Genomic DNA, 21,642 nt, shown 5'->3' with positions numbered 1-21,642 from the left:
TTCTTTATGTGTGCAGATGTGCCGAGACTCTTCTTTATGTGTACAGATGTGCAGAGACTCTTCTTTATGTGTACAGATGTGCCGAGACTCTTCTTTATGTGTACAGATGTGCAGAGACTCTTCTTTATGTGTGCAGATGTGCAGAGACTCTTCTTTATGTGTACAGATGTGCCGAGACTCTTCTTTATGTGTACAGATGTGCCGAGACCCTTCTTTATGTGTGCAGATGTGCCGAGACTCTTCTTTATGTGTACAGATGTGCCGAGACTCTTCTTTATGTGTGCAGATGTGCCGAGACTCTTCTTTATGTGTACAGATGTGCAGAGACTCTTCTTTATGTGTGCAGATGTGCAGAGACTCTTCTTTATGTGTACAGATGTGCCGAGACTCTTCTTTATGTGTACAGATGTGCCGAGACTCCTCTTTATGTGTGCAGATGTGCCGAGACTCTTCTTTATGTGTACAGATGTGCCGAGACTCTTCTTTATGTGTGCAGATGTGCCGAGACTCTTCTTTATGTGTACAGATGTGCAGAGACTCTTCTTTATGTGTGCAGATGTGCAGAGACTCTTCTTTATGTGTACAGATGTGCCGAGACTCTTCTTTATGTGCAGATGTGCAGAGACTCTTCTTTATGTGTGCAGATGTGCCGAGACTCTTCTTTATGTGTACAGATGTGCCGAGACTCTTCATTATGTGTACAGATGTGCCGAGACTCTTCTTTATGTGTACAGATGTGCCGAGACTCTTCTTTATGTGTACAGATGTGCAGAGACTCTTCTTTATGTGTACAGATGTGCAGAGACTCTTCTTTATGTGTACAGATGTGCCGAGACTCTTCTTTATGTGTACAGATGTGCAGAGACTCTTCTTTATGTGTACAGATGTGCCGAGACTCTTCTTTATGTGTGCAGATGTGCCGAGACTCTTCTTTATGTGTGCAGATGTGCCGAGACTCTTCTTTATGTGCAGATGTGCCGAGACTCTTCTTTATGTGCAGATGTGCAGAGACTCTTCTTTATGTGCAGATGTGCAGAGACTCTTCTTTATGTGCAGATGTGCAGAGACTCTTCTTTATGTGTACAGATGTGCCGAGACTCTTCTTTATGTGTACAGATGTGCAGAGACTCTTCTTTATGTGTGCAGATGTGCAGAGACTCTTCTTTATGTGTACAGATGTGCCGAGACTCTTCTTTATGTGCAGATGTGCCGAGACTCTTCTTTATGTGCAGATGTGCAGAGACTCTTCTTTATGTGCAGATGTGCAGAGACTCTTCTTTATGTGCAGATGTGCAGAGACTCTTCTTTATGTGTACAGATGTGCCGAGACTCTTCTTTATGTGTACAGATGTGCAGAGACTCTTCTTTATGTGTGCAGATGTGTAGAGACTCTTCTTTATGTGTACAGATGTGCCGAGACTCTTCTTTATGTGTACAGATGTGCCGAGACCCTTCTTTATGTGTGCAGATGTGCCGAGACTCTTCTTTATGTGCAGATGTGCAGAGACTCTTCTTTATGTGTACAGATGTGCCGAGACTCTTCTTTATGTGCAGATGTGCCGAGACTCTTCTTTATGTGCAGATGTGCAGAGACTCTTCTTTATGTGCAGATGTGCAGAGACTCTTCTTTATGTGCAGATGTGCAGAGACTCTTCTTTATGTGTACAGATGTGCCGAGACTCTTCTTTATGTGTACAGATGTGCAGAGACTCTTCTTTATGTGTGCAGATGTGCAGAGACTCTTCTTTATGTGTACAGATGTGCCGAGACTCTTCTTTATGTGTACAGATGTGCCGAGACCCTTCTTTATGTGTGCAGATGTGCCGAGACTCTTCTTTATGTGTACAGATGTGCCGAGACTCTTCTTTATGTGTGCAGATGTGCCGAGACTCTTCTTTATGTGTACAGATGTGCAGAGACTCTTCTTTATGTGTGCAGATGTGCAGAGACTCTTCTTTATGTGTACAGATGTGCCGAGACTCTTCTTTATGTGTACAGATGTGCCGAGACTCCTCTTTATGTGTGCAGATGTGCCGAGACTCTTCTTTATGTGTACAGATGTGCCGAGACTCTTCTTTATGTGTGCAGATGTGCCGAGACTCTTCTTTATGTGTACAGATGTGCAGAGACTCTTCTTTATGTGTGCAGATGTGCAGAGACTCTTCTTTATGTGTACAGATGTGCCGAGACTCTTCTTTATGTGCAGATGTGCAGAGACTCTTCTTTATGTGTGCAGATGTGCCGAGACTCTTCTTTATGTGTACAGATGTGCCGAGACTCTTCATTATGTGTACAGATGTGCCGAGACTCTTCTTTATGTGTACAGATGTGCCGAGACTCTTCTTTATGTGTACAGATGTGCAGAGACTCTTCTTTATGTGTACAGATGTGCAGAGACTCTTCTTTATGTGTACAGATGTGCCGAGACTCTTCTTTATGTGTACAGATGTGCCGAGACTCTTCTTTATGTGTACAGATGTGCAGAGACTCTTCTTTATGTGTACAGATGTGCCGAGACTCTTCTTTATGTGTACAGATGTGCCGAGACTCTTCTTTATGTGTGCAGATGTGCCGAGACTCTTCTTTATGTGTGCAGATGTGCAGAGACTCTTCTTTATGTGTGCAGATGTGCCGAGACTCTTCTTTATGTGTACAGATGTGCCGAGACTCTTCTTTATGTGTACAGATGTGCCCGAGACTCTTCTTTATGTGTGCAGATGTGCCGAGACTCTTCTTTATGTGTGCAGATGTGCAGAGACTCTTCTTTATGTGTACAGATGTGCCAAGACTATTTTTTATGTGTGCAGATGTGCAGAGACTCTTCTTTATGTGTGCAGATGTGCAGAGACTCTTCTTTATGTGTGCAGATGTGCAGAGACTCTTCTTTATGTGTGCAGATGTGCAGAGACTCTTCTTTATGTGTGCAGATGTGCAGAGACTCTTCTTTATGTGTGCAGATGTGCCAAGACTCTTCTTTATGTGCAGATGTGCCGAGACTCTTCTTTATGTGCAGATGTGCCGAGACTCTTCTTTATGTGCAGATGTGCAGAGACTCTTCTTAATGTGCAGATGTGCAGAGACTCTTCTTTATGTGTACAGATGTGCCGAGACTCTTCTTTATGTGCACAGATGTGCCGAGACTCTTCTTTATGTGCACAGATGTGCCGAGACTCTTCTTTATGTGTGCAGATGTGCCGAGACTCTTCTTTATGTGTGCAGATGTGCCGAGACTCTTCTTTATGTGTGCAGATGTGCCGAGACTCTTCTTTATGTGCAGATGTGCAGAGACTCTTCTTTATGTGTACAGATGTGCCGAGACTCTTCTTTATGTGCAGATGTGCCGAGACTCTTCTTTATGTGCAGATGTGCAGAGACTCTTCTTTATGTGCAGATGTGCAGAGACTCTTCTTTATGTGTACAGATGTGCCGAGACTCTTTATGTGTAGATATGTGCTGAGACTCTTCTTTATGTGTGCAGATGTGCCGAGACTCTTTATGTGTGCAGATGTGCCGAGACTCTTCTTTATGTGTGCAGATGTGCCGATACTCTTCTTTATGTGTACAGATGTGCAGAGACTCTTCTTTATGTGTACAGATGTGCAGATACTATTCTTTATGTGTGCAGATGTGCAGATACTATTCTTTATGTGTACAGATGTGCCGAGACTCTTCTTTATGTGTACAGATGTGCCGAGACTCTTCTTTATGTGTACAGATGTGCCGAGACTCTTCTTTATGTGTACAGATGTGCCGAGACTCTTCTTTATGTGTGCAGATGTGATGAGAGACTTCTTTATGTGTACAGATGTGCCGATACTCTTCTTTATGTGTACAGATGTGCCGATACTATTATTTATGTGTACAGATGTGCAGATACTCTTCTTTATGTGTACAGATGTGCCGATACTCTTCTTTATGTGCAGATGTGCCGATACTCTTCTTTATATGTACAGATGTGCAGAGACTCTTCTTTATGTGTACAGATGTGCAGATACTATTCTTTATGTGTGCAGATGTGCAGATACTATTCTTTATGTGTACAGATGTGCCGAGACTCTTCTTTATGTGTACAGATGTGCCGAGACTCTTCTTTATGTGTACAGATGTGCCGAGACTCTTCTTTATGTGTACAGATGTGCCGAGACTCTTCTTTATGTGTACAGATGTGCCGAGACTCTTCTTTATGTGTACAGATGTGCCGAGACTCTTCTTTATGTGTGCAGATGTGATGAGAGACTTCTTTATGTGTACAGATGTGCCGATACTCTTCTTTATGTGTACATATGTGCCAATACTATTATTTATGTGTACAGATGTGCAGATACTCTTCTTTATGTGTACAGATGTGCCGATACTCTTCTTTATGTGTACAGATGTGCCGAGACTCTTCTTTATGTGTACAGATGTGCAGAGACTCTTCTTTATGTGACGTATTGACGCAAAGAAAATGCTCAAATTTCCTGCAGAAATCCACCAGTACCACTTGATTTAAAAATATTATTTACAAGCTTACCGTTTTGAATCGAGCTAAGGCAAACTGGAAGTTTTGAACACTGGCTGGTTATATAATTTCTCAAATATTTATTTTGGGATAATTTTTAACCCCAAAAAAGTTACAGAATGCAGCTTTAGTGTTTAATTTTAAAGACATTTTTGTATTTCTTTTGGATGCAGAAAATATTATATTTTTTAAATAAATATTTGAATTATATGAGACTCTTCTTTATGTGTACAGATGTGCCGAGACTCTTCTTTATGTGCAGATGTGCCGAGACTCTTCTTTATGTGCAGATGTGCAGAGACTCTTCTTTATGTGCAGATGTGCAGAGACTCTTCTTTATGTGTACAGATGTGCCGAGACTCTTTATGTGTAGATATGTGCTGAGACTCTTCTTTATGTGTGCAGATGTGCCGAGACTCTTTATGTGTGCAGATGTGCCGAGACTCTTCTTTATGTGTGCAGATGTGCCGATACTCTTCTTTATGTGTACAGATGTGCAGAGACTCTTCTTTATGTGTACAGATGTGCAGATACTATTCTTTATGTGTGCAGATGTGCAGATACTATTCTTTATGTGTACAGATGTGCCGAGACTCTTCTTTATGTGTACAGATGTGCCGAGACTCTTCTTTATGTGTACAGATGTGCCGAGACTCTTCTTTATGTGTACAGATGTGCCGAGACTCTTCTTTATGTGTGCAGATGTGATGAGAGACTTCTTTATGTGTACAGATGTGCCGATACTCTTCTTTATGTGTACAGATGTGCCGATACTATTATTTATGTGTACAGATGTGCAGATACTCTTCTTTATGTGTACAGATGTGCCGATACTCTTCTTTATGTGCAGATGTGCCGATACTCTTCTTTATATGTACAGATGTGCAGAGACTCTTCTTTATGTGTACAGATGTGCAGATACTATTCTTTATGTGTGCAGATGTGCAGATACTATTCTTTATGTGTACAGATGTGCCGAGACTCTTCTTTATGTGTACAGATGTGCCGAGACTCTTCTTTATGTGTACAGATGTGCCGAGACTCTTCTTTATGTGTACAGATGTGCCGAGACTCTTCTTTATGTGTACAGATGTGCCGAGACTCTTCTTTATGTGTACAGATGTGCCGAGACTCTTCTTTATGTGTGCAGATGTGATGAGAGACTTCTTTATGTGTACAGATGTGCCGATACTCTTCTTTATGTGTACATATGTGCCAATACTATTATTTATGTGTACAGATGTGCAGATACTCTTCTTTATGTGTACAGATGTGCCGATACTCTTCTTTATGTGTACAGATGTGCCGAGACTCTTCTTTATGTGTACAGATGTGCAGAGACTCTTCTTTATGTGACGTATTGACGCAAAGAAAATGCTCAAATTTCCTGCAGAAATCCACCAGTACCACTTGATTTAAAAATATTATTTACAAGCTTACCGTTTTGAATCGAGCTAAGGCAAACTGGAAGTTTTGAACACTGGCTGGTTATATAATTTCTCAAATATTTATTTTGGGATAATTTTTAACCCCAAAAAAGTTACAGAATGCAGCTTTAGTGTTTAATTTTAAAGACATTTTTGTATTTCTTTTGGATGCAGAAAATATTATATTTTTTAAATAAATATTTGAATTACAATAATTATTTATTTTATTTAGAATCTCTAAAATTCTTCTGAAGGTCTGACTCACCAGTACAGAGTCTCTCCGAAGCCTTAATTTCCCAGACTGCAACAGAGAAAGAGCAGATGAAATGCTAGTATTTTTGCATCGGTTTTCTGTATTACATTCCACACATTAAGAACTTACTGGTTTCCATTCTGGAGAGAGTTCTGCACTGTGTTCGGGCCAGTCCTCCACACACCTTTCCTGTAAATCACATTTCAAGTAAGTGTATTTGTTTTAAATCAAGCATGACACTCTACATAGGCATTATAATCCATTTGAGGGTGTTTCTTCAACTAAGGGAATGTTTCAAAAATGTGTCTAAAATTAACTTTTTCCTTGTTGCAACATCAAATTAAAACCTGTCTTGGAGATTTTTTAAATGCCCTCAGCATTTATCTTGTATCTACAATCTGTAAAATTATGCAAATTTTTTTTTTTAAATAACTATAGAAACATTCTAACAATTATCAATTATAAAACATCTTTTTTTTTCTGAACCAACTGTAGATTTCAACAGTCTTCCGGGAGTAAAAACTAAATTGTTATTCATTTTCTCAATAGGGAAATCTTTTTTATTTAATATTTTTTTAATCATTATTTGAACCATATGCATTTGCTTGGATGTTTTAACACACATGCTGATTTTCAACACCTGTCGATGGAAGGCTTTTAGAAAGAAAATACAATAACAATACTGATAACGAAAATAATATTAACAATACTAACAAAAAAGAATCAATAAAATATAAATAGATTTTCAACACTAACTTATAAACCGTTAAAGAGAGCCCTGCTATGAGCTACGAGCTTGTTAATCAATAGTATTTGCTTGTGTTGAAGCAATTAGCCTGCATTATTTCAACTTAGTTTTAAAATAATAATGTTTTAGCCATGAAGCTGTACAGAAAATTCCACAAATTTTTATTTGATTATGCATTTTGCAATGCCTCATGGCACTGTAGTTCTTTCCCTCACTAAAGACATTGAGTTCGCAGTCTTGTACCTTTGTATTTTATGTCCAAATATCAAATTCTTGTTTGCTTTAAATCAAAGTTTATAATGTTATGATGCTCCTCGTAGCTGGTTGGTTTGGTTTATAGATTGTAATGCTTTAACGAAGACTGTTTTGAAATCCCTGTGGGAGAAACAAATGGAAAAAATACTTCAGGAACCAACGCCGCTGAAACTGTGGCACATACCTGACCGATGAGAAGAACGTCCTCATAAACTGGCAGATCGTTCTCAACCTCAGCCGTCGTGTTCTGCCAGATCAAAACATTTCATGAAAGTGTTGAACAGATAACAGATCGTAGATAAGATTGCATTTAAACTAAAAAATACAATAATAGTGGAGTGAAAATAAAATGCAGGTAATACTTTATTACGATGGTCCACTTAAGCCATTCTACCAACTAAAAGTAACTAAAAGTAACAATTAGCAGTCATCATAGTATTAATAGACTGTCTGATTAATATCTGCTTGATGCACCCCAACAGACATTTTACTGACTATAACTTTGCAGCTACATGTCAACTTATTCTACTAACCTGAATCTAACAGTCTACTACAGTCTACTAGCACTCTAATGAGAGTTAGTTGACATGTAGTTGGAATTAATTAATTAGTTAACATGTAGTTGCAAATTAATGAGTTAGTTGACATGTAGTTGCATATTAAAGGGCACCTATTATGACATTTAAAATGTTCCTAATGTTGTTTTGGGAGTCCCCAACAACAGTTTTACATGCATGCAATGACAAAAAACACTTTTGTTGTCGTATAATATGCATTTATTTTTACCTGATTTGCTCACCGACTCCCAAATGATTCGTTCAACGACTCGTTTTTCAAACCCCTCCTCTGCGCGACGCTAATCTGCGTTGATTGGTCAGATGACCCAGCAGTGTTTACAGAGATAATACTTATTTTTAACACGGAGTGCAATGATGCTTTTATCAATTAAATTGTATTATAATAATGATTATAGTCCACTGCTTTATAGTTTGTAGTAAAAAACGAAAAATAAGATAAAGAATTTAATGTTATGTTAGCGAGCATAGCCCAGAGTTCATATTGTAAAAGCACAATCAGTCTTTGTTTGCATTAGCCCGATGCATAAACAACGTTTTTACAAAAAAAAAAAAAATGCAGTTACTACGAGGTATTACTCTATTCTTTACTCCGAAAACAACGACAAACACTTCACATATCTCAATACAATTGTCATTGAAGACCTAGAAGCTAAACGGTGCTTACACAACAAACAAAATAATTATTAAGCATGCTACATAAAATATAAAAGCAAAAATTATTAATAACACGTACAGGTTGTGATACGGAGGAGGAAGCTGATGCAAATACACTTGGAACTGAACCTTCCTTCAATATCAGCCCGGCTCACGAATCCAAGTTTGAGTGCATTTAAAAAGCAATCATCTTCAAAATGACGCGAACAAAGCACAAGGCTCGGACTATACTTCTGTGGTATAGTGAATTGTAGCCACTTAGTCTTCAAATGCTCCTCCTTGGGCAGATGAAAAAAGTTGGCTTTTGAGCCGCACTTCAGAACACAGCGTCTCGTCGCCATGATATTTTCCCTGGCCTTGGAGCGCAATAAGTGGGCGTATCGTATTCAAATAACTTGACAAGTTGACGTCATCTAGTCAGAGAAAAAGCTTCGGTCTTCTAACGATTCATAAAAATGACTCAGAGTCGACTCTCACTTTTGAAAGACAATAACTTTATATACGGTGCACTTTCATATTTCAAACTTTGCAGGATGTTTTTGTTCACTTAGATCTATGTTACACACTACATGAAAGGTAAATTTCAAAATTCCATAATAGGTGCCCTTTAATGAGAGTTAGTTGACATGTAGTTGCATATTAATGAGTTAGTTGACATGTAGTTGCATATTAATGAGAGTTAGTTGACATGTAGTTGCATATTAATGAGAGTTAGTTGACATGTAGTTGCATATTAATGAGAGTTAGTTGACATGTAGTTGCATATTAATGAGAGTTAGTTGACATGTAGTTGAATATTAATGAGAGTTAGTTGACATGTAGTTGCAAATTAATGAGTTAGTTGACATGTAGTTGCAAATTAATGAGTTAGTTGACATGTAGTTGAATATTAATGAGAGTTAGTTGACATGTAGTTGCAAATTGATGAGTTAGTTGACATGTAGTTGCATATTAATGAGTTAGTTGACATGTAGTTGCAAATTAATGAGAGTTAGTTGACATGTAGTTGCATATTAATGAGAGTTAGTTGACATGTAGTTGCATATTAATGAGAGTTAGTTGACATGTAGTTGCATATTAATGAGAGTTAGTTGACATGTAGTTGCATATTAATGAGAGTTAGTTGACATGTAGTTGCATATTAATGAGAGTTAGTTGACATGTAGTTGCATATTAATGAGGGTTAGTTGACATGTAGTTGCATATTAATGAGAGTTAGTTGACATGTAGTTGCATATTAATGAGAGTTAGTTGACATGTAGTTGAATATTAATGAGTTAGTTGACATGTAGTTGAATATTAATGAGTTAGTTGACATGTAGTTGAATATTAATGAGAGTTAGTTGACATGTAGTTGCAAATTAATGAGTTAGTTGACATGTAGTTGCAAATTAATGAGTTAGTTGACATGTAGTTGAATATTAATGAGAGTTAGTTGACATGTAGTTGCAAATTGATGAGTTAGTTGACATGTAGTTGCATATTAATGAGTTAGTTGACATGTAGTTGCAAATTAATGAGAGTTAGTTGACATGTAGTTGCATATTAATGAGAGTTAGTTGACATGTAGTTGCATATTAATGAGAGTTAGTTGACATGTAGTTGCATATTAATGAGAGTTAGTTGACATGTAGTTGCATATTAATGAGAGTTAGTTGACATGTAGTTGCAAATTAATGAGTTAGTTGACATGTAGTTGCAAATTAATGAGTTAGTTGACATGTAGTTGAATATTAATGAGAGTTAGTTGACATGTAGTTGCAAATTGATGAGTTAGTTGACATGTAGTTGCATATTAATGAGTTAGTTGACATGTAGTTGCAAATTAATGAGAGTTAGTTGACATGTAGTTGCATATTAATGAGAGTTAGTTGACATGTAGTTGCATATTAATGAGAGTTAGTTGACATGTAGTTGCATATTAATGAGAGTTATCTGACATGTAGTTGCATACTAATGAGAGTTAGTTGACATGTAGCTGCATACTAATGAGAGTTAGTTGACATGTAGTTGCATATTAATGAGAGTTAGTTGACATGTAGTTGCATATTAATGAGAGTTAGTTGACATGTAGTTGCATATTAATGAGAGTTAGTTGACATGTAGTTGCATATTAATGAGAGTTAGTTGACATGTAGTTGCATATTAATGAGGGTTAGTTGACATGTAGTTGCATATTAATGAGAGTTAGTTGACATGTAGTTGCATATTAATGAGAGTTAGTTGACATGTAGTTGAATATTAATGAGAGTTAGTTGACATGTAGTTGAATATTAATGAGAGTTATCTGACGTAGTTGAATTTTGAATATTAATGAGTTAGTTGACATGTAGTTGCATATTAATGAGAGTTAGTTGACATGTAGTTGCATTAGTATGTCTAAAGTGGACCATCAAAATAAAGGGTAACCAAAATGCACTTGATTTCATCATGGATTGCGAAAAGGCATTTCACGTCACAATCAGAGTTAGCACATTTTCGGGCCCATGAACTTTCAGGATTTGTCATGATTAACTATAGACCATTTGCGTGTTTTTAAACAGCGATGACTTGTTTTGTGGGTGGAGCATTTCTGCAGTCTACGGAAACCACGGAATAAAATAATAAAAAGATAATTTCGAGTTTATATCTCATAATTCTGAGACAAGATTTTAGAAAAGTTGCTTTATGAAACAAACAACATGAAAACACACAACTTTCTTTAGAAAAATGTGCACTGATAGATTGCGCACAATATGACCAGAAAAGTGTTTAATACTGTAATACTGTACTGGCTTGATACTGTAATATTTACTTCATGTACTTCACTAAAAATACATATAAATAGCAACTAGATCATATAAAAACTAAATTATTTGTTTGAAAATAAAATGATCCCTCTACAGTTTTGTTTTGTGTAAATGGACTTTATATACAATTGTATAATATTTATTTGCAATTCTATGTGCAAATTATGTTTACCTGTAATGTTATTGAAGTATTAAAAAAGATAGTATCCAGACTAATATTATCATCAAATCACATCCACTACATCTCCCACAGAACACTAATATGGGAAAAGGAAAGGGATGAGAAGGAATAATGAGAGAAGTCTCCAGTGAAGGAGTGATACCTGAGGCTGATGGACGCTCTTCAGGGATTTACGGCGGGGAGCAGGTTTCGGTGGACGCCTCCTGAACATCTACAAGAACAAAATAAATGCCATTTTGTTTTGGGAGATAAATAAATGGGTCCAAGAACCCCATTAAAAGATGACCTGTGGGAATTACAGAAAGATCCTAACTTTAGAATCCCATCTTATCTGTTTGGTAACCATGTCAATTTCAGTTCGATCCTCATTTATGACAAAAGCTATTAAAGAATTACATTTCTTGAGTGCATAATCTAATCTTAACTACGGATAGGAAAGGGGGTTATACTTTTTTTGATAGTCTACTTTAGACATTCTACTAACTATAAGTAACTTTGCAGCTACATGTCAACTAACTGTCATTAGGGTATTAATAGATTGTCTGCTTAATATTTATATATTTTAATGGTCCCCCAACAGATATTCTACTGACTATAAGTAACTTGGCAACTACAAGTCAACTTATTCTCCTAACCCGAACCCTAACACCTAACCAAAACTACTAGTCTTCTACAGTCTACTAATACTCTAATGGCAGATAGTTGACATGTAGTTGAAAAGTTACTTATCCAATCCAATCCAATCCAATCCAATCCAACTTTATTTGTAAAGCACATTTAAAACAACCGAGGTTGACCAAAGTGCTGGACATTGACCTGATTTCGGACAGATAATAAACGCATGAGTAACAAAAAACTAACATTTTAAACAAGGGACAAACTAGAAAACAAAAATGCAGAATATAGCTCTCGAGCAGGTTTAAAGGCCAATGAATGAAAGTGAGTTTTAAGTCGTGCTTTAAAAATGTGAAGGCTGGGGGCAATCTGACATGCAGAGGCAAATCATTCCACAGCCTTCGCATTTTTAAAGCACGACCACAGATCACACAGATCACGAATACAAATCATTCCACAGCCTTCACATTTTTAAAGCACGACCACAGATCAGACAGATCACGAATACAAATCATTCCACAGCCTTGGGGCCACGACTGAAAATGCTCGATCTCCCCTGTTTTTCAGCCGTTCTAAAGACAAAAATAGAGTAGCTTGACCTCAGAGGAGCGTGCGGCTTCAGTAGTTCAGAGATATAAACTGGGGCTTGACCATAAGGAGCTTTAAAAACAAACAACACAATCTTAAAATGTATTCTAAAGCAAACCGGTAGCCAATAAAGGGAGGGAAGAACAGGCGTAATGTGATCTCGCTTGCGAGTTCCGGTAAGGATTCGAGCGGCAGCATTGTGAACCATTTGTAATCTGGAGAGGGAGGCCCGGTTAATACCTACTTATAAAGCATTACAATAGTCCAGGCGAGTTGTGATAAAAGCATGTATAACCCTCTCAAAATCAGTAAAAGATGAAAATGGCTTCAGTTATAGTAACTTATAGTTAGTAGAATGTCTAAAGTGGACTATCGAAATAAAGTGTAACCAAAAAGGGTATTACAGAAGCATCCTAACACCGTGTGCAAACTACACGCGCCGCGACACACGATAAAATGCGTCTTAAAACGATAAAAATGCGATAAAAACTAAAATGCTGAGTTTTTGTCCTAACCAGCCGCGACAGCGACACGCAACAATTCTATTTTATTATTTGACAAAGATTGTTTTAGTAATTCCTTAGTAGCCTATGTATTTAAATAATGTTTAACTGGTGTAATATTTGTGAATTTGATTATGTAGTTACTTATCCATTTTCTAGCGATTGCCGTCAAGATTACTCTCTGGTGCCGTGCACTTGACGCGAGAGCCCGCCCACAAGCTGTTCTGATTGGCTGTGGGGTTTGATTGACTTGTACGCATGTCGCAGTCACGTCGCATCTAGTGTGGACAGACAAATGATTTGTCGCTTGATCTTATCGCATCGTGTCTGGTTAGGTCTAATGCGACACGACTGTTGGATGGTGTCGCGACGCCTCCCCACATTTGTACTTTGATGGGCGTTGCTCAAGTTTACCGCTATGGGCGTGGATTTGACCCAGCGTTCGAATGTTGCATTTGAACGGGCTGTTAAAAAGGCAAAAGCTAACTACAGGGCTAAGCTGGAAGCTAAGCTGGGTGTTCATGACAGCAGGGGTGTTTGGCAAAGCCTTCAACAGATTACCAACTATAAAAACAGTCACGCAGTTCTTGGTGATGATCCCTTGCTACCTAACAAGCTAAATGATTTTTACTGTAGATTTGAATTTAACTCTGAATGTACAGTTAGCTCTAACCTCAGTAATATAGCTCCTTCTGAACCACCTTTTCTGATAGAAGAAAATGAGGTCAGACAACTGTTGAGGAAACAAAACTGCAGGAAGGCAGCAGGCCCCGACCAGGTCTCGGCTTCCACTATTAAATGGTGTGCCAATGAACTGTCGTATGTTTTTACTGTCATTTTTAACTGGTCCCTCAGACTATGTAAAGTCCCAGCGTGTTTTAAATCAGCCATAATCATTCCTATGCCCAAGAAGTCAAATGTGAGTTGCTTGAATGACTACAGACCAGTGGCGCTAACCTCTGTTATCATGAACGTTTTTGAGCGATTAGTGGCCAATCATCTTACAACTACGTCACTTGATCCTTTCCAATTTGCATATAGGGAGAACAGGTCTGTTGAAGATGCTGTTTCTCTTTGCACCCATAACATTCTTCAACATTTGGAAGGTTCAGCTACATATGCACGGGTATTGTTTATTGATTTTAGTTCTGCTTTTAATAATATTATACCAAAGAGATTGTGTGACAAACTCCTGGGGTTGGGTGTTAAGGAGTCCATATGTAAGTGGATCCTTGACTTTTTAACTGATAGATCTCAAGTGGTTAGGGTTAATAACCTCTTGTCAAAATCAATGTCCACCAGCATTGGCGCCCCCCAGGGGTGTGTTCTGTCTCCCCTCTTGTACTCATTTTATACTAATGACGATTCAGTCAAGATTTTTAAATTTGCGGATGATACGACTGTGGTGGGCCTCATCACCAATGATGATGAATCGGCCTACAGAACAGAAGTGTTTCTGTTGGCTGAGTGGTGCTCAGTTAACAACTTGTCCCTCAACATCTCCAAAACCAAGGAGATGGTTGTCGATTTTAGGAGCAAAAATAGTAAGTTGCTCCAGCCCTTGGCCATTAAGGAAGAAATTGTAGATTGGGTGGAAAGTTTCAGGTTCCTTGGGACCATTATATCATCCAGTCTTAAATGGAACATCAACATCAGCCAGATTGTTAAAAAAGCTCAGCAGCGACTCTTCTTTTTAAGACAACTCAGGAAATTTAAAGTGTCCAAGGCTGGAATGCTCCACTTCTATAGGGCTGTGATAGAGAGCACTCTTACTTTCTCCATCACTGTATGGTGGGGGAACTGCTCAGCGGATGATAAGTCTTCACTGAATAGGGTAGTCAGGACAGCCTCGAGAATAATTGGGCTAGACCTCCCTAAGATCTACGACATTTATAACACCCATCTACTCAAAACTGGTCTAAAGATTCTCAAAGATTCATCACATCCTGCTAATTCCCTTTTCACCCCCTTACCATCAGGTAGAAGGCTAGGAAGTATCAGATCCAGAACAACCCGTTTTTTAAATAGCACTTACCCGCAGGCTGTGAGGGCCATCAATTCACACCAATAATCCTTAACTGCTCTGCAGTTGTAACAGCTATGTCCTTCTTCTCAGGGTCACTAAATGCACAATAACTTTGTTTTGATCTGTTTGATTATTTATTGTATATATTCCTGGGTAGCAATCCAAGTATTTTTTATTATTTTTTTATTATTTATCAAACATTTTCTGTTTTTATTGTACATGTCATGCCTGATGATGTGCTGTTATTCTTGTCCAGTGTCTTGTATTGTCTTGTGTGAGCCAAATTAGCACCAAAATGAATTCCAGGCGATTTGTGTCGTTCTGGCAAAAATAAAGACTTGAACTTGAACTTGAACTTGAATGTTAAACAAAGGACCTGCGAGAGACTTCCCCCCGTCTCCATGTGCTCTACTTCTATTGGATAGTCGTGGCGCGTTCAACGGATTAATTTGCATAAAGATAAGCATCGGCCAGCTTTTTGACTCGCAGCAGTTTTTCAAATGCAGCGCCGCCTTCCCGGAATGCTTTGCGAGTGCGTCAAAGTTGCATGACGTCACCCATAGGAATAAAGGGGAGTGCGGCGCGACAGAAGTGTTGCACAGACAAGTGGATCTGCACCGTAACTACACGCGCAGCGCGATAAAAGATATCTTTTCCATGTTAATCAGAGTTTTTGTCCTAACCAGCCGCGACGCGACGCCACGATGATTGTATTTTAGAAACGGTTTCTATTTTTCTGCGCCGTCGCGCTGCAACAACAAACACAAAGTGTGGCAATAATAATCTCAGGCACTGTTTATGTGCTTTATTTAAATGTTAAAAGCGTGTCATGTGACTTTGAATATCATTTAGTGCTCCAGCTTTGAGCTGTAAAAGCAACAATGGAAAATTCACCTCAGATCTTGAAATTAAACAAATGGAAACAAGAACGTTCAAACTGTGAAGAAACAAGTGTATTATTTGACAAAGATTGTTTTAGTAACTCAGAATGGATTTGAATAATGTTTAAAAGGTGAAATATTACTCTCTTTAAGATTACTCTCTGGTGCTGTGCACTCGCCGTGAGAGCCTGCCCACACACTGTTCTGATTGGCTCTGCATTTTGAGACTCCGCCCACACACTGTTCTGATTGGCTCTGCATTTTGAGACTCCGCCCACACACTGTTCTGATTGGCTCAGCATTTTGAGACTCCGCCCACATGCTGTTCTGATTGGCTGTTTTTGACTGATTTGTACGCATCTCGCAGTCACGCCATGTCTGGACAGACACCTTATTTGTCGCTGGATTTTATCGCATCGCGTCTGGTTAGGACACGGTGTAACTCCACAAAAAATCCTAAAAACTGTCTTAACTTTAAGACAACCCCAATGGTGACCTAACATCAAAACTATTTGAAAGCCAGCTGTAAACATCACATAATTATAGTCCTGTCTGAGAACAGAATGAAGATGGTGGACAGACTGTGTTTGAACACCCACATGATGTGCGACAAAACGAACCCTAACCCAAATAATTACAGACTCCTATGACATCGCTGAAAGGACTGAATGAAACACAGCTTTCCTGTAACTCAAACAGTAGAGCGGTGCTGCTTGCAACGGCACGGCCCTGGGTTCGATTCCCATGGGTTAGTTAGTGTAGAGAGCATTTGATTGGACAAAAATCTACGTAGTGCAGCATGAGCCATCGATATTTTGATTTCGAAGAGAAAGATTGTATTTTATAATATCTGTGTATATCTATCATAGTATAAAAGTTAAAGATGTTCTCACCAGGCCTCCGTTGGAGCTGTTTGTGTGAGGAATCTCTTGAACGGCTCCGTTTTGCAAACCAACGTGAGACATTCGAACGTCCAGCCTCGATTCTTGACCGATGAGAGGCAGATCAGTATTGCTCTTCTGATTGGACAGAACGTCATCCTGAAAGTCGAACAGAGGATCAAACACCTCGATGTCAGAGATGTTGGTCTTGAAAATATCATCAGACACTGGATCGGTGTTGGAGAAGAAGCTGGACGTTTCTTGGAATACATCGAGCGCTGATGTGAAAGAAGGAGTGGCTTGGGATGTCTTCCGTCTGGAGAGGATGAAGTCCAGCAGAGGATCCCTCTGATTGGCTGAAGACGAGGATTCTGTGTTCTGATTGGTTGAGCTGCTTTGTGTCAGATCAGAGTCCACCTTGTCTTTAAAAGGCTGGAAAATGTCTGTTTCTTCATCCCAAAAGCCTGATGTAGTTTGAAACACATCCGATGTGTTATCTTCATTAAAACCAGCTGGAGGAAACACAACCCAGTCTGGAGGCGGGAAAGGATCGCTGTCCACAGTAAAGTCTGGAAACAGAGGCGAATGATGAACGCCGTTGCTTTGTCCCGTTACGCTTGCTAACATGTTTTCTTCATGAACCGGTTTCACGTCGTAATCCTGCAAACACAAGCGCATTCAACAGAACATGTGAGGATTTAATGCCATTTACAGAACATACGCATCAATTATGTCAAAGTGATTTATAATACGCAAGGAAACAAATGCAACTAAAATGTTTGGGGTTAGAAAGATTTTTAATGTTTCTGAAAAAAAGTCTCTTCTGCTCACCAAGGCTGTATTTATTTGAACAAAAATACAGTAAAAACAGTAAAATTGTGAAATATTACAATTTAAATCAGCTGTTTTCTACGTGAATATATTGTAAAATGTAATTTATTCCTGTGATCAAAGCTGAATGTTCAGCATCATTAGTCCAGTCTTCAGTGTCACATGATCCTTCAGAAATCAGTGTAATAATGATCTGATGCTCAAGAAACATTTATGTTGAAAACAGTTGTGCTGCTTCATATTTGTGAGGAAACCGTGATACATTTGATTGTTTTTGGGATTCTTAGATGAAAAACAAAAAAGTAATAAAAAAAACCCGGAATTTATATGAAATAGAAATCTAATGCAATATGCATCCTTGCTGAATAAAAGTGATAACATCTTTCTGTCCCCAGACTATTGAACGGTAATGTAAGTGTGAGATAGTCACTGATACCTGTGGGTTTGAATAGAAAGGATTCAAGGAGCTGTTGATCCCATTCTAGTGGAGACAAAATCAGAAATAAAGAGTTCAGATTGGATCAAAACAGTAAAAAGCACATATATGGACTCTCCTTCATACATTTCACATGTGCAAATAAAGCTTCTTTATCGGCATCAATGGTTCCATGAAGAACCTCTAACGTCAATGCAATCACTAAAGGTTCTTTAGATAATTAAAATGTTCTTTACAATCAGAAAGAAAAGAAAATGAAGTTTTTAAGCATTTTCATTGAGAGGTTCTTTGGGGACCAAAATAATTATTCTGTGGCATTATTGACACACAAAAAAAAAACTAATTTTGGAACCTTTATTTTGTACGAGTGTAAACTAAAGGGGGTTTTATGTGTACATGCACTGTTACTGCCGGCAGATGATCCTCAACTACAGACGTGAAGATCTTTACATGAGCTGTGTGTCAAATGGACTGGCTGGACTCTGATATATTCGTATTGTTAAGTGATTTAATAAGAATAAGAAGTTAATTCGAATCTCACCTCCATAATCAGACCTGACGCCCCAAACACTGAATCAGAATCCTGTGACACAATACAGAAGATGGACAGATGGAATACGGTTAAATAACTTCCAGAGCACTGTATTTGTACTGGGATTATTCCATAAGTTATTTAAACAACAACAACAACCACAACAACAACTTAAAGACCTGTGGAATACCCAGCTAACAAAAATATGTTCTAAGAACTTGTTTTACTAATGTATGAACATTTTCAAATGCTTTCTGAATTGTCAAAACATCCAGTTTTGTAAAAACTTTTTTTGTTCCTTATTCGAACGTTAAGGGAACATTCCATTGTATAAATTATGTTTTTGTGCTGACGTTTTGAGAACATTATTGAAGACCAGATTTGAACTTTGAACGAATGTTCTATTAACGCTTTTGGAAGAACGTTTGTTCACAATTTGCCAGAATTCTGTTCCCTGTTAGGTAAAATCGGGCTGATGACTTGATCATGATGAGTTGCAAAAGCAGTTGCGTTATAGCAATGTAAGCATGCTACACTCTAAAACATGCTGGGTTGTTTTTGGGTAACCAAAAGCCACTGGGTTACATTTTTAAATTGCATTTTTGATCCAACGTTTGGGTTTGTCCATATTTGCATTTTTTTAACCCAAAATATGAGACGTCAATGATGACAGCACAAACACTCACATACACACCTAGCTAAGCCACAATAAAGCATGCAAATGAGTTTATGACATTTGAAAACATGCACAGAATGAGATATATTTCACTCCTCAGATTCAAATCAACAATCAGTGCAGTATTACAGCATTTCTACACTGAAGAATTATAACATCTAAAATAGCTAATTTAAGTAAAAAATAGTAGGCTATTTAATGTTGGTGAATCAACCTAAATACACTAATTTAAACCAGCTAAATGAATTGTATGGGTCAAGTAAAGTATATGTCATCTGCAACCTATAGCTAACGAAACGTTCTTACTCAAGTATCGCTGTGTGTAGTAGACATGTTAATGCAGCGACAGGAACAGCGCTTGTGTTGATCGTTAGCAGTGGCATCACATGTGCAGCTCACTGTATTTATTGTTTTATCGTTGCAAGTTTGACGCATAGATATTTTAACAAAACAAACACAAACTTACCATGTAGCCTGTGAGGTCGGAGAGGCTTACAGGAAACCTGTGGCCGAACTAAACTGAAGCACTCACCAAACTCGTTATGTAAAAATATTAAAGCCAACGCAACAGGTGAAGCTCGCAAGTCTTTCAACACACACCTGAGGAAAACTGTGCCGACCTGCCTGTCCTGTCTCCACATCACCAGCTAACTTACACACACTAAACTCAACCCTGCCTGTCCCGTCTCAACATTACCAGCTGAATGAGATTAAATAACCCAAACCGAACAGAAGAACAGAGGGATCGTTTCATGCAATAAATATAGGCATTTACAGTTTAGTCCAAACTAATGCAATGCAATGGCATTCTCTCATTAGTTTGCGTATTACAGTAGAAGAGGACGACGACAACAGCACTGCGAACATTTCTGAGATTGGGTTTGCATGTAAATCAACTTGTCTTATTTACCCGTCATTAAAAAAAAAAGAAAAAGAAAAAAAAAGAAAGTATTTATATTTTTTAAAATAGTAATCTGCCTCTTTATTACCACGAGTTTAGGTGAAAGTGAGATCTCAGCGAATCGTTCAGTCCTGGTTTGGGAATACATTTTTTTTTTTTTAACCAACTCAGATCCTTTCATTTCTTAATCAGGAACAGCATAATCTGACACAGTTTTAATGCAATCTGATCGACATTCATTTAGCCTTCAGTTGATGTCCAACTGTTTGGTTCTTCTATGGTGAATAATTTGCATCCAGTGCCAGATTAGATAAACTCTTCAATATATCTAATATTATATCTAATCAGTTTAACCTATATCATTTACAGTAGGCACGTGCTCGGTCTCACCACAAGAGGGCAGTAAACAATGATTTATTCATAATAAGTAGTAACACTGTAGCAAAGACTTTAGTCTATAGGCTCACTCATATTAGGCTACTATCAAGATTATTAGATGGTAAATTAGTTAATGTTGTCCTTTTAAAAATGGTATAAATTATGCCTATGCAAGGGACTTCAAAATAATAAAAATAGCATTAAATTAAATTTTCTTTTTGATGAAATTCACACACAAGCACAATTTATGGAAAGGCTTTAAATGTTGTGGGAGACAGAAGACAAAAACAGCGTTAATGCAAAAAAATATATTTCACCGATAACATTTGGGCATTAAACAGTAGAAAAGTGTGGATTTGCATACATTTTAAAATAATTTATGTTATTCTACCGTGTGCACTATTGGTTTAAAAAGTCAAAGAAAATCATGCAATTCATTTATTTTAGTTTAATGTGATTAAAGTATCTCTTAACATGAATGTTGTCAAATTTACACTGTAGTATGACATGAACAAAAAGTAAAAATATATATTTTCAGATTTTTTAGAAAACCTACATTCCACAGGGTTAAACTACACAGGACTAAAACGCGTTTAATATTATTATTCTAAACTTTAAAACCGCTACATTATAACAGTTTGTGACCTGATTTAATCATTCATATAATCATTCATTCATAATCATTCATCATATATTAAATAATGAGAATGTAAAAAGTAATTCTATAATCACAAGAAGTTCCAGCACAATTTCTGTATTTGTTTAGTGTCTTGCTGGCTAACATTGTAATTTCATAACATATTTTTCTGAATAAGTAAAAAAAAAGAAACAATAAATAAATAGATTTGTTTCAACTTTTCAGATTCCTCTATTATTTAAGATTTAGGCGTTAATGTGGATCCTCTATTAATTCTCTTCAAAAGAAACGCACAGGTTGAAAACAGCTTTTGAAGACAAGAGTAGTGAATAAACACAGTTTCATAGCCTACTTATATTTTTATCTGAAAT

The 21,642-nt window shown here is 37.7% G+C and overlaps 2 protein-coding genes across 5 annotated transcripts in view; both read right to left on the bottom strand.

The window, feature by feature from the left end:
* Positions 1 to 19,957, bottom strand: part of LOC306992904 (uncharacterized protein) — a 50,691-nt gene extending 30,734 nt beyond the window's left edge. For all 4 annotated transcript variants that reach the window (XM_079602178.1, XM_079602179.1, XM_079602180.1 and 1 more), the window contains exons 1-8: positions 19,822 to 19,957; positions 18,689 to 18,730; positions 18,148 to 18,192; positions 16,893 to 17,540; positions 11,529 to 11,597; positions 7,369 to 7,431; positions 6,311 to 6,370; positions 6,194 to 6,229 (exon numbers count right to left, since the gene is read on the bottom strand). In XM_079602178.1, the coding sequence (XP_079458304.1) occupies positions 6,194 to 6,229; positions 6,311 to 6,370; positions 7,369 to 7,431; positions 11,529 to 11,597; positions 16,893 to 17,540; positions 18,148 to 18,192; positions 18,689 to 18,730; positions 19,822 to 19,824 (966 nt within the window). In that variant the 5' untranslated portion in view covers positions 19,825 to 19,957. The remainder of the gene's footprint in view (positions 1 to 6,193; positions 6,230 to 6,310; positions 6,371 to 7,368; positions 7,432 to 11,528; positions 11,598 to 16,892; positions 17,541 to 18,147; positions 18,193 to 18,688; positions 18,731 to 19,821) is intronic.
* Positions 19,958 to 21,023: 1,066 nt separating this feature from the next.
* The window catches only part of LOC306993251 (putative C-type lectin domain family 20 member A), a 9,009-nt gene continuing 8,390 nt past the window's right edge, over positions 21,024 to 21,642 (bottom strand). The window contains exon 6 of the mRNA XM_079602918.1: positions 21,024 to 21,642. This exon is cut by the window's right edge and continues 221 nt beyond it. The gene's annotated coding sequence lies outside the window, so the exon portion shown is untranslated.

The sequence above is a fragment of the Phoxinus phoxinus genome, assembly GCF_949152265.1.
Source record: "Phoxinus phoxinus genome assembly, chromosome: 2".
Lineage (NCBI taxonomy): Eukaryota > Metazoa > Chordata > Actinopteri > Cypriniformes > Leuciscidae > Phoxinus > Phoxinus phoxinus.
This window is presented reverse-complemented; position numbering and strand designations above follow the sequence as displayed.